The sequence below is a fragment of the Podarcis tiliguerta genome, assembly GCF_965153285.1.
Source record: "Podarcis tiliguerta genome assembly, chromosome: 2".
In the NCBI taxonomy this organism is placed as follows: domain Eukaryota; kingdom Metazoa; phylum Chordata; class Lepidosauria; order Squamata; family Lacertidae; genus Podarcis; species Podarcis tiliguerta.
The window spans coordinates 5,366,899-5,380,394 of record NC_139535.1 but is presented as its reverse complement, the minus strand read 5'-3'; the positions used below and the strand labels follow the sequence as shown (position 1 = coordinate 5,380,394).

The 13,496-nt window shown below is 51.1% G+C and overlaps 2 protein-coding genes across 2 annotated transcripts in view; both read right to left on the bottom strand.

The window, feature by feature from the left end:
* LOC310670616 (class I histocompatibility antigen, F10 alpha chain-like) overlaps positions 1-13,462 on the bottom strand; it is a 90,054-nt gene extending 76,592 nt beyond the window's left edge. Inside the window, exons 1-4 of the mRNA XM_083426216.1 lie at positions 13,336-13,462; positions 10,460-10,735; positions 6,006-6,281; positions 3,785-4,072 (exon numbers count right to left, since the gene is read on the bottom strand). Of these exons, the coding sequence (XP_083282342.1) occupies positions 3,785-4,072; positions 6,006-6,281; positions 10,460-10,735; positions 13,336-13,414 (919 nt within the window). The 5' untranslated portion in view covers positions 13,415-13,462. The remainder of the gene's footprint in view (positions 1-3,784; positions 4,073-6,005; positions 6,282-10,459; positions 10,736-13,335) is intronic.
* Positions 1-13,496, bottom strand: part of LOC310670625 (major histocompatibility complex class I-related gene protein-like) — a 66,903-nt gene that overhangs the window by 8,358 nt on the left and 45,049 nt on the right.

Genomic DNA, 13,496 nt, shown 5'->3' with positions numbered 1-13,496 from the left:
TGGTCAATTCTTGTCCATGTCATTTTGGCTTCAGAGAAGAAGGTTCCCTCTCTCCCCAAGGGGTTCTTCGTTCTCCAAATATCCACTAAATCCAGATTATCTGTCATCTCAAAAAAGGTTTTCGGTAGTCTGCCATCTTTAGTAACTACCTGTCTTTGTGCCTTATCCATATTTGTAGATACCACTCCGTTCATGTCCCCCATCAAAATCACATTATAGTCCAAATAGTCTGTCAGTGTCTCATGCAACTTCTTAAAAAATTCAGATTTCCCCTCATTTGGTGCATATACACCTACTATGAAAAACTTCTCTCCGTGTATTTGAATTTCAACTGCCACAAATCTTCCTTGATCATCTTTAAAAATAAATTTCGGTGAAAGGCTCTCCTTTACATAGATCACTACTCCTCTTTTTTTAACTCTATCCGATGAAATAAACTCCTGGCCCAATCTCTTATTAATCAATACTTTTCTGTGTAGCCTTATCACATGAGTTTCCTGTAAGCAAATCAAGTCCAATTGTTCCTTTTTTAACAAACGAATGATCCTTTTCCTTTTCTGAGGGGAATTCAAACCATTACAATTCCAGCTTAATAGTTGCAGAGACACGATGTAATTACCATGCTTTTCCTCCAACTGCGCCCAATGCTTCTTCTTGCTCTGTCGGTGGTGTCACCTTCTCCAAGCTGTCCAAATCAAGAAGTATTTTTGCCTTGTCTATTGTTCCTCTTTCTGGTACTCTTTGCTCCTTTCCAAGTTCTTTCTGTAAGTCTTCCCCGTAGTCTTTCAGAAATCTGTCTTTGTCGTCCACAGATCTTATTTTAATCTTTCTTCCTTTGATACTAAAAGATAGGCCCTGGGGAAATTCCCACCTGAAGATGATGCTATTTCTTCTCAGCAGGGTGACCAAGTCTCCGTAGTTTGATCTAAGTTCCAAAAGATGTTTCGGAATGTCCTTAAATATCTCCACTCTTGACTGGTGTATTTTCAGGGCCTTCTGGAAGTGCAGACCTAAGATTTTATCTCTCTCCTCTTTTGATCTGAGCATAATCAAACAGTCTCTCACCTTGGTCTTCTTTCCCCCTCTTCCGAGCCTGAATGCACTCACTATCTTAAATTCTTCCTTCTCCAGATCTAAATCCCAAAAGTCTGCAAATTCCTGCATAAGAAAGTCGCTTAGCTTGTCTTTCTCAAGTTCAGGTACAGCCCTGATCCTCAGGTTTGTTTGTTTCTCCTTCAGTTCAATCATAGACAACATTGATCTGTGGTCTTCCAATTGTCTATGTATCAGTGGTAGAATCATAGAATCATAGAATAGAATCATAGAATCATAGAGTTGGAAGAGACCACAAGGGCCATCGAGTCCAACCCCCTGCCAAGCAGGAAACACCATCAGAGCACTCCTGACATATGGTTATCAAGCCTCTGCTTAAAGAGATCCAAGGAAGGAAACTCCACCACACTCCTTGGCAGCAAATTCCACTGTCAAACAGCTCTTACTGTCAGGAAGTTCTTCCTAATATTTAGGTGGAATCTTCTTTCTTGTAGTTTGGATCCATTGCTCCGTGTCCGCTTCTCTGGAGCAGCAGAAAACAACCTTTCTCCCTCCTCTATGTGATATCCTTTTATATATTTGAACATGGCTATCATATCACCCCTTAACCTCCTCTTCTCCAGGCTAAACATGCCCAGCTCCCTTAGCCGTTCCTCATAAGGCATCGTTTCCAGGCCTTTGACCATTTTGGTTGCCCTCCTCTGGACACGTTCCAGTTTGTCAGTGTCCTTCTTGAACTGTGGTGCCCAGAACTGGACACAGTACTCCAGGTGAGGTCTGACCAGAGCAGAATACAGTGGCACTATTACTTCCCTTGATCTAGATGCTATACTCCTATTGATGCAGCCCAGAACTGCATTGGCTTTTTTAGCTGCCGCGTATTTTCTTCTCTGTGGCTACTGCTATCTGTTTAGCTTCTTCAGCCGTCTTTCGGGTCGTGGTAGATTCCTGTAGTAACTTCTGTATAGTCTCCGTATTAGTAATGACCTTCTGACCCAAGTTATCAATACTTGTAGTATTTTGATCAATTTTAGTTGATGCTTCCGCAACTCGCTTATTTGTTTCAGCTACTTCTGCAGTTAAATTATTCAAAGATTCCTGAATTTTAGCTAATCCCGCAGCTAAAATTTCTTCAGTTGACATGCCTTTTGGTTTAAGTTGTGCAGGAGCACCCCCTGATGGGCCAGATGTTGAGGCTCTTCTCTGCTGTCCAATGTCCGTACGAAAAGATCTGCCAGACCTCGTTGTTTTCTCTTGAAGCAATTCTATCTTTTCTTTCCCATCTGCCATAACACTCTAGATAAAACTCAAGGTCGATCCTACGGCTGAAGTATGTTTTGCAGTGGAAATTTCCCCTAGCCCAGTTATTTTTGTAACAGTTTCCAACATCCACTAGGGGGACACAGTATCAATCAACTTGTTACTTTAACAAAAATGTCCTTTTTTTTTTGGTCCCCCTTTCTCCAAATGGACGATAGTATCAATTTTCCCTTAGTCCCAGTTACTTTAATACCAGAAGAGACCCAACAGAAATACTGTATCTCTCTTTGCAGAGTTAGCTGCCAAAAAGGTACTTTAGCGCTTTTCGCAATACGGCATGCTATTGTCCATTGGCAGCCCGTTCCCAGGTTTTTAAGCGGTGGAATTTAGACTTTATCTTCTTTTCTGCAGGAAATATATCGTTCCAACCTTTCCCCCCCTCCTCTCCTGCAGCCAGGAGGGGAGATCTCTTATTTGATGTTAGGATTTTAGTCCTTTTCAAACTTCTTTCAGGATTTTAGCTCAAAGTCTCTTTGCTTTGATCTATTTACAAAAAGCGGAAGGCAGACTTCCTGTTTGTACCTTACCGCTTCGGTTCCAAATTACCGTATTTTTTGCTCTATAAGACTCACTTTTTCCCTCCTAAAAAGTAAGGGGAAATGTGTGTGCGTCTTATGGAGCGAATGCAGGCTGCACAGCTATCCCAGAAGCCAGAACAGCAAGAGGGATTGCTGCTTTCACTGCGCAGCGATCCCTCTTGCTGTTCTGGCTTCTGAGATTCAGAATATTTTTTTTCTTGTTTTCCTTCTCCAAAAACTAGATGCGTCTTGTGGTCTGGTGCGTCTTATAGAGCGAAAAATACGGTAATCCCTTTTTTCCCTTCTTTATTTCCAATTTTCCCCCCTACTCACGGGTAGATGCTTTTCAGTCCGAATTGTCACAGGAAGAAGTCAGCGCTCTCCAATAACAGCTGTGTGGCTTCGCTCCGAAGAAGAAGCAGTCGACTCACAGCACCGCGCCACACTCCCCGCCTCACTCCGGAGCCCGTAACTGGGTTCCTTTGCTGATTGGGGGGGGCGCAAAAGGTGCCCGCTGAGTCCCACGTCTGCAAGCTTCATCCGCCTGCGATTTAAGGGGTCCCCGCTTCGCCGCAGCGGTGTAGACCCAATTCCTTCGGAGCTCGTCCCTCCGGAGATCAAAGGGAGTCCGCCATTACCGATGGCGCCAACCCTGAAGTCCTCCCATCCAATTTGTATTCAAGGCCTATGAGACACTTGCCAGAAAAGGCTGCATCTCTGTCAAAATCTACCGATTCTGATTCAGCTGCTTCCCTCCAGAGACACAGACAGGATGCAACTGGGGTTCCCCATCTGAGCTGTGCTGCTGCTGAAGGGAGGAGCTGGGTGGAAATCCCCCTCCCAGAGCCCACCCCTTCCCCTCCTGTCTGTCTGTCTGTCTGTCTGTCTCTCACCAGGCTCCTTCTCCCAGGCCACGTCCAGAGGCTTCTCCAGGCTGTCATGCTCCACGCGGCACCGGAAGCGCTCCCTCTCCTCGGGGTCGATCTGGACACTGAGCAAGAGATAGTAGGTCCCGTCCGAGTTGGGGGCGACCAATCCTCGGAGGGTGCCCTCCTGCCAGACCTCCCCGTCCTTCACCCAGTTGGCCTCAATCTCCTTGGGGTAGAAGCCGTGGACTTGGCAAACGAGGGTCTCCAGGCCGTCATAGTCTGCCTTCCTGGTCACCTTCACCACCGGAGCCTCTGCAAAAAGGGCCGCATTGGGGTTAACAAAGAGACATCCACAACGGGAGCCTGGAGGAATCCTGCATTTTTTAAGAGCAGAGGAGCAGGGACCCAAGGGGCAACCTAGTCAGAATCTCACATCTCCAGAAATTAAAAAGAACTGAGTATAAATGGGATTCCTCAACCTGCCTTGGCATCTTCCCCAGTCAGTATCTATGCTGGAACTGTTTGTAGATGTTTTATCCTTTGCTTGCCAAAGCAGACTCCTTTGGGATGGAGGGCTGGGTAAAAATTAAATTAGTTTATCATCTTGATAAAGCTCTAACACTACTCAAACATGACAACGTGGTTCCAAGATTGTCCCAGGGAGCTGCATCTAGGCTGAGGGGCAAATTCCACCAGGTCCCCAATGGGATCCTTCCAAGTTGCAAGTCATGAACTGAGGGCAGCTCAGGCTGATCCTGGTTCCTCTCTTGAGGGGGAAGAAATGCTGGACTCGCTGCTCTCTGTTCTCCGGGACTTTTCAGCCCAATAGTTAGTGAGCAAAGCCAACAGCCCAGGAATAGACAGAGCTCCTTTCTAGTTCTCCCGCCTGCCCTGAAAGGGTCCCTTGAGGTTGGAAAGGGCCCATCTCCCTTCTCCCCGGCAGCCTCCCCTGGAGTGGAAAGGGCAGACCAGGAGGCCCAGTAAGCCAGCAACTTGCACACATTTAACTTGTGCACATACAGCTTTACGCACTTGCCAAAAATATTCTAAAAAACAAAAAGAGGGTGGGAAGGGGGTGGGCGTACAGGGAGACTTTGGCAACCCAATCGCCCTTGAATCCAATGTGTTTTGACTATACACCATTTTGGCTTGAGGCATGATCCTCAGAATGTAGCCCTTGTTCAAAAACTGGCTCCCTGGGTAGCTGTTGTCTGAAGGGGCTGTTCCAGGATCCCACCCACTTTGCAGTGCCTGGACTGGAAACTCGGACTAGGAGGGGATGTGACTCTGCTGGGGGGAGCAGGAAGGAAGGAATGTCAAGCCCTTTCCCATTAGAAACCCAAAACAAGATGAATTTGTTCAGATCTCTCTAAGCACGGCTAATACGTATGTGTCATTCCTCAAAAAGGGAGGATGCTAGAATTATTTCATTTTCAATTAATTTTCAAAATTAAAAAAATCCTTCCAGTAGCACCTTAGAGACCAACTAAGTTTGTTCTTGGTGTGAGCTTTCGTGTGCATGCGCACTTCTTCCGATACACTGAAACAGAAGTCACCAGACCCTTCTATATAGTGAGAGGGTGGGGAGGGGTATTACTCAGAAGGGTGCTGGGAATGGGTGATTGGCTGATAGGTGCGCCCCCTGGGGCTGGTCTCTAAGGTGCTACTGGAAGGAATTTTTCAATTTTGTTTTGACTGCAGCAGACCAACACGGCTATATATAAATGAGGGAATTCCCATAGTCTCTCACTATGTGCAGGTTTTCTCCTTCTAGGCCACAAGTGGCTAACCTACAGTATTAATGAGGGGGCTGCATCCTGCCCTCTAAGACATATTTATGGGTTCCCCAAACATTTTCTATTTTTAAAAAAACATTAATTTCTTTAGTTTTAAAGACTTTTCAAATAGGTACATATCCCAGTGTAAAGCCAAAAGGTTTTCCGTTTTCCCCTCCAATCTGTCTATTTTAATTTTGTTTTTGTTTTTATTTTAAACACATTTTGCTTTCTTGGTCACTTCCCTGCTGTTTCTTTGTGCCCCTTCTCCCCAAGCATCTCCCCCCCCCCATCATACTCTGAAGTGACCCCCTTTCTCCTCACAGAGTCTCAAACTTATTTCTGCCTCCCCCACCAAGAAGAGTGTTTGTTGTTTGGTCCAGACAGGAAGACTGTTAAGCGGCAGAGGGGAGCTTGAAGGGAAACTGCCCCACTGAGCCCCTTCCCCTCCCCACTGCCCCCCCTCTTACCTGTCCTCAGCAGAGTCTCCTTCCCATAGTCCAGGTATTTCTGCAGCCACTCAATGCACTCCTCCTCCAGGTAGGCTTTCCGGTACTGGTTCCCGGCCATGTTAGCATCCCACTTCCTCTTGCTCGCTTGGGCCTCTGTCTCGGCTGCTGTCGAAGTGAGGGTCTCCTTGTCGAAGGCAATGAAATCCCTCCCATCGTAGCCGTACTGGTAATATCCTCCTTTGCGCCCATCTGACCTCAGCTCACAGCCATACATCCACTGAAAGGTGTGGATCCCTGGAAGGACCAGAAGAGGCCCAGGAGGTCAAGGGGGGTCAGAGCAGCCCCTTCCCCCCATCAGCAAAGGAGCCCAGGAAAAAGGATTTATTTGACAAATAAACATCTGGAGGGCCGGGGTTTGCCTATGCCTGTACTAAACTCTTTACTCCTGGTGAAAATAATTAAATGCAAATGTTAAGCAAACTTGTTACTTTTCATTTCCCCTCCCTCCTGAAGCATGTCAGGCTGCACCCGGTCTCCCCCAATGACAACCCACATGTAGACATTTGAGGGAGGCGAGAGCTCACAGGATATGGGCCACTTGGCCTAGCTTGTGCCAGTCCACCTGAGGCAGCCTTGTGCCAGTTCTGGTGCCACCACCTCCACCCCACAGCCAGGGTTGCCAAGGGGCTGGGAGCAGGAAGCAAACTTCTACAGGCAACGCTCTGTGTGTGTATTTACACAAGGGGCAAACGGCAACACAGAAAGCCAGAGCCTGCAGCTGAGCGTGTCTGTGAGGGTCAGGAGGGCCAGACTTCCTTCAGGTTCCTGCTTCCGTCCTCAGCCGAGAGGGAGCAAAGCTCAGGCTGCAAATCCCTTCTGCTGGTCCATTCTTATATATGCTAATATATAATATACCGTATTTTTCGCCCTATAGGACGCACTTTTTCCCCTCCAAAAATGAAGGGGAAATCTGGGTGCGTCCTATGGGGCGAATGCAGGCTTCGCGGACCTCTCCGCAAACAGCAGGAGCGCTCCCGCTGCTGGCGGAGAGGTGCCTGCATGCGGAAGCCTGCGCGCGCTGAGCTCAGCGCGCCCAGGCTTCGCGGACCTCTCCGCTAGCAGCGGGAGCGCTCCCGCTGCTGGCGGAGACGTGCCTGCATGCCGAAGCCTGCGCGCGCTGAGCTCAGCGCGCCCAGGCTTCGCGGACCTCTCCGCTAGCAGCGGGAACGCTCCCGCTGCTGGCGGAGAGGTGCCTGCATGCCGAAGCCTGCGCGCGCTGAGCTCAGCGCGCCCAGGCTTCGCGGACCTCTCCGCTAGCAGCGGGAGCGCTCCCGCTGCTGGCGGAGACGTGCCTGCATGCGGAAGCCTGCGCGCGCTGAGCTCAGCGCGCCCAGGCTTCGCGGACCTCTCCGCTAGCAGCGGGAGCGCTCCCGCTGCTGGCGGAGACGTGCCTGCATGCGGAAGCCTGCGCGCGCTGAGCTCAGCGCGCCCAGGCTTCGCGGACCTCTCCGCTAGCAGCGGGAGCGCTCCCGCTGCTGGCGGAGAGGTGCCTGCATGCGGAAGCCTGCGCGCGCTGAGCTCAGCGCGCCCAGGCTTCGCGGACCTCTCCGCTAGCAGCGGGAACGCTCCCGCTGCTGGCGGAGAGGTGCCTGCATGCGGAAGCCTGCGCGCGCTGAGCTCAGCGCGCCCAGGCTTCGCGGACCTCTCCGCTAGCAGCGGGAACGCTCCCGCTGCTGGCGGAGACGTGCCTGCATGCGGAAGCCTGCGCGCGCTGAGCTCAGCGCGCCCAGGCTTCGCGGACCTCTCCGCTAGCAGCGGGAGCGCTCCCGCTGCTGGCGGAGAGGTGCCTGCATGCGGAAGCCTGCGCGCGCTGAGCTCAGCGCGCCCAGGCTTCGCGGACCTCTCCGCTAGCAGCGGGAACGCTCCCGCTGCTGGCGGAGACGTGCCTGCATGCGGAAGCCTGCGCGCGCTGAGCTCAGCGCACCCAGGCTTCGCGGACCTCTCCGCTAGCAGCGGGAGCGCTCCCGCTGCTGGCGGAGAGGTGCCTGCATGCGGAAGCCTGCGCGCGCTGAGCTCAGCGCGCCCAGGCTTCGCGGACCTCTCCGCTAGCAGCGGGAGCGCTCCCGCTGCTGGCGGAGAGGTGCCTGCATGCGGAAGCCTGCGCGCGCTGAGCTCAGCGCGCCCAGGCTTCGCGGACCTCTCCGCTAGCAGCGGGAGCGCTCCCGCTGCTGGCGGAGAGGTGCCTGCATGCCGAAGCCTGCGCGCGCTGAGCTCAGCGCGTCCAGGCTTCGCGGACCTCTCCGCTAGCAGCGGGAGCCAGCACTGGGCTCCCACGGCTTGCAGAGAGCTGCCTGTTTGGGGGCTGGGGTCGGGGGAAGCTCGGGCTTCCCCAACCCCGCGCCTGGGGGGGAAATAATTTTTTTCCTTTATTTCCCCCCCAAAAAACTAGGTGCGCCTTATGGGACGGTGCGTCCTATAGGGCGAAAAATACGGTATATAATGATGTTCCTATATATGTTAATGCTTGTGACTTTTAAATCTGCTCTTCAATTGCAGTATCTGAAGCATTGATCTGGTGTTTTCACTTGGCAGGTGGCATCACCCGGCACCCGCTGAGACCCCAGACCCCTGGCAGGGCCCACGGGTGCTGAGGACCCCAGCCCTGTCTCCTCCATTCCAGCCAGCAGGGTCAGCAGACAGCCAAACTGATTTCCCACAACAAAACCATGGAGAGAAGCTACGTCGGGCACCCCAAGGCAGGATGGGAAATGGCAATGGTTGCTCCTGGCCATGTACAGAGTTCTGTTGCTCTTTGTGTTTCCAGGGAGCCTGAGGGAGCTCAGCAATGGAGGAGAGGCTGTCCCAGAGGACACCAGGTTGCTCTCACTTCTGATTTAGGCTTCCGCTTTCTGCTCAGGAGCCTTTGGCTTACAGCTGAATTGAGTTTGGGTATAGAATGTCTTGCATTACAGAAGCCTCTCTCAACAGAAATCCTGCTTTTCTGGGCTGGATTCAGCTAACACAGCTAGTCTAAAAACCAAGTCTTACTTGCACAACTGGGGCTTTCTCCCCATCTCCTTCCCCACAAATCAGCTGGGGGGGGGGTGAGAGAAGCCCCAGAAAGGTGTGCAGGGGGAGGAGAAGGGAAATTGCTCCCTCTGGGAAGTAGAATTATTGTAACAGTGCTACTACTTTGGAGTCCTGCCTCTAGAACTACTCAACGTATTGAAGAAGAAGAAGAATCTTCTACAAGACCATGTCCCAAGTTGATATAGTTCTTTTTATGCACTCAATCAATGGTTTGTGGTTGACCTATGCAAACAACAAACCACAAACCCCACCAGCTAGTTTGGATATGGAGCTTTTGCGGGGGGGGGGGGGGAGTTGCTTTGTAAGTAACACTTTGACTGTAATCTCACTGTGACAGTGACAGTCCTGAGTGTAGACTGCTAGACAATCAAGTAAGTACAGATGTTTAATAAATGCTGGAGATCTTATGCAAGTTTACTCAGAAGCATTTCCCATGAAGTTCACTGGGGCTCCTTCCCTCCCAGGTAACTGGCCATAGTTTTTCCAACTAAAATCAGATAGACTGAAACTCCCAAAATAACACCACCCAAAGTGCTTAGTAAACAGATTATTTCTGATATTAATGGGCCCTGATCCAGTTCTGGCCTAATGCTCCTTTCTGACACAGGACAGTAAAACATGGCCGCCCAAGCTAATAATTGCCAGTGTCGATCTTCTGGGGACTGCCTGGCTGCAGGATGACCTTGGGGGCTCTTGTCTACCCTCCCACTTCAGTTGCCCACTGTGCTTATGGTTTTAACCATGTAGTTGCCACTCTGACCCCCCCCAACCCAGTCCATTCATGTTCCTTAAAAAGGCTTCTCTTTCAACACTGTGCCAGGGAGTGGGAGGGGCTTGGTGATGGTCAGAAGGGTCAGCCAATCAGACCTCTGTCTGGGCAGCTGGCTTCTCCTTAAGCAGGACCAGAACTCAAGGCTTGCTTGTCTCAGCCTCAAGATCCCCACCCTTCTCTTCCCCTCCCAGAGGAAAATGAACTAGACAGATTTCCACCTCAGAAGGCCTAAGCCAAGCCTAGCATGGAAGGAAGGGCAGGCAATGGAGACATTTCCTTGGTAGGATGTGCAGGTGCAGACAGTGTCATACTGGGGGGGTCTCTCCCCTCCAAGTCTTGTTCTCTGTGTCCCCTACCCCACACCATCCCTGCCCCCATTAGGACCTTGAATGGGATCTTCCCCCTGGAGCAAAGCCTCTGCCCTCCTCCACTCCTTCAGTTATGAACTGATCAGAAGGGAAGGGGGGAAAGCTTCTGCCCTGGGTACAGACCCCCACCCTCCATTTCCTTTCCTTCAAGTAGCCCCTTCCATGCAATTCCGGCCCCTGGAGGGAAGGATATTTGGGGGGGGGGGGGATGTGATTCTGTACCTCTCCTGCCTTCCACTCACCTCCACTCTGGTTGTAGCGATTCTGCAGATTCTGCAGACTCACCCTGAACAACAGCTCAGAGCCCTGAAAGTTCTGGTTGTTCCTTTCCTGGTACTGACGATCCTCCATCTCCGCCTTCTTCATCCAGGGAACTAGGGACAGATACTCCTGGGTGTCACTGTCATACTGAACAAATGGCTGGTCATCCACGTACCCCACAGAAATGAACTGGGGCAGCCCCTGGTCAGGCTCAGACACGGCTGTGTAGAAGTAGCGCAGGGAGTGAGAAGTGGAGCCTGGAAAGGAAGAGAAAAGGGGGCAGAGAGTTAGGGGTCCGGCAGATGAAGGCAGCGGCCTAATCCTGCTGTATTACAGGCAGCAGCCCCAAATTAGGAGATCCAAAGTTCAGCCGGGTTTGTGGGAATTTGTAGACCTGCCCTTAAACATAGAGGAAGCAGAGCAGAGGGAGCCTAAGAATCTGAGAGTTGGAAGAGGAAAAGATATAAACACAAGGTCTGACCTGGGTCTTGCTTCCTGGGCTCTGGGCGGCTTTGGAAAGATCTCCTGGGAACTCAGGAGAGCCCCACAAGATCCCGAGAGAACCTGCCAGAGTCTCTTACGCAAGGCAGAGAGCTTCAAAGCTCTTTCGGTAATGGGAAAACCTTGCACAAAAAGAGCTCTCTGCCTTTTGCATATATAATTGGTGTGATTCCAGCATACAGTTGAAATCCTTCAAGTTAAACGCATTCCAGTTGCTGGTTTCCTGCACTTTCCAACAGTTTTCCAGGGAGATGTAAAGTTAATTGGCCTGTGAGTCCCGGGATCCTTCCTGGATCCCCTTTTGAGAATCAGTGTTTCAATGGTTCAATGTTGCAATCTTTCAATGGTCTGAGCTGCCACCCACAGAGCGGGTTCCCCACTTGAGAAAGAAGGCCCCACAGGGATAGCAGGGGCAGGAGGGCAAATGCAACTCTGGGGTCAGGTCTCAACAGGTGGCCCCACATCCCCTTTCCCCACACTTGCCCCTTCACGATATCAAACACAGGAAGGGGGGCAGAGCGTGGCAAAGGAAGAACCTTATCCCCCAAAGGGCTCACTTTCCCACAGGCTGTACCAGCTCTGGCCACCAGGGGGCCTAATGAGTCTCCACAGTAACAACTAACAAAGACTTGAGGAGGGGAGGGGAGACAGGGAGCTGAGCAGAGGTTTCAGCATCATATCCAGAGCTGGCCTGCCCAGGAGGCAACCCCGATAGAACACAGACACAGACATGCACCCCTGGACGGAGAGAATCAGTGAGAGACGAGGCATTTCCATGGTGGAAGGGGGGGCACAGTGCTAAGGGGGGAAGAGCAATTCCTGTTTTGTTTCAGGTAACAAAGTGGGACTTATTATTATTTGAATTTATACAGTGGTGCCCCGCAAGACGAATGCCTCGCAAGACGGAAAACCCGCTAGACGAAAGGGTTTTCCGTTTTGGAGGTGCTTCGCAAAACGAATTTGCTATGGGCTTGCTTCGCAAGACGAAAATGTCTTGTGATTCCTGGGGGTTTTTTTCTGCCCGTCACCCCCTTTTTCTAAGGCACTAAGCTGCTAATAGCCTTTTAGCAGCTAATCCGCTAATCCCTTAAGCCTTTAATAGCCGCTAATAGCTGCTAAACCGCTAATAGTGCTTCGCAAGACGAAAAAACCGCTAGACGAAGAGACTCACAGAACGGATTCTTTTCATCTTGCGAGGCACCACTGTATATCACCCTATACCCAGAGATCTCAGGGCAGTTCACAGAACGAAATCAAAATCTAAAACCACAAAATATTCAATCAAAATAAAAACAACCCAATAACCCCCCCGAAAAAAACCCACATTTTTAAAGGGCATAGGGTGTTGATCAAATCAACCAAAGGCCTGGTTAAAAAGGAACGTTTCTGCCTGGCGCCTAAAGGTGTATAATGAAGGTGCCAGGCGAGCCTCCCTGGGGAGAGCATTCCACAGACAGGGAGCCAGTGCAGAGAAGGCCCTGTTCTCGCATTGCTACCCTCCAGACCTCTTGAGGTTGGAGGCACAGCACACGAAGAAGGGCTTCAGTGCCCGCCCTGCCCCAGCTAGCCCCAGCCCCGCACTGCTCCAGGTGCCAGGGCAGGTAGCTCTGCCCTTGCCTTGATGGTGTGTCGACTCTGCTACCTCCCTCCGGCTCGGTTTCCTTTCAGGCAAGATCAAATGGGATCCACTTCCCAGACCCCCCCCTCCTAGGACGAGGGCTTCCCCCACTTCAAACCACAAGAGCTCAGAGCAAGGCTGCCTCTGGTTGTGGCATCTAGCTAAACAACACAGGCAGTTCTGCTCAGTGGTCGGGAGATAAAGAGCCATAAAATGAGTCACACTTGAGTCCCCAAAGTGAGGAGGAATCTGAAGGAACCAGTGGTCTCCACCACCCTTTGCCCAGCCCTGTAGCACAGTGAGGGGGCAGCCCCCCATATGGAGAGGGTTTAAGAGAGAAATAACAGGTCTTACTCTTTAGTTCTTAAAGCTTTGTAAGTTACTGTGAGAATTTGTATGCACAAGCAACTATTAAACTAATGCTAGTATTATATTCATAACATTTTCCATTAGAGAACCACAGAAACTATTTACTATAAAAGCAAACAATATTTTTTTTGGGGGGGAGGAATCACAAATATAAGAAAATAACCAACCAACCAACCAACCAAAACTACATAATCATATTCTTCAATAAAGAGGACCCAAGTGCAAAACAAATGTTATCTTGCTTGAGCCCCGAGCCAAGGAGTGAAGCGGCCCCTGCCCCGGGCGGCATACAAAACAAGCCAAGTCTGGGAAACAGATGTTCGCGAAGGGATAATTTTCTCCGCCCGCCCCAGACCCCACAGTCCTTACCTGCGCAGTCCAGGAGCAGCAGCAGGTGGACAGCCGCCCCCAGGCTCAGGGGGTGCCAGCGGAGGAGGAGGACCCCCATCTCCCCCCCCCCAAACGAAGCTCCCTTTTCCTCCTCCCTCCGACCCGCTCTCTGCCCCGCCGGCGGAACCAGCAGCAGAGCG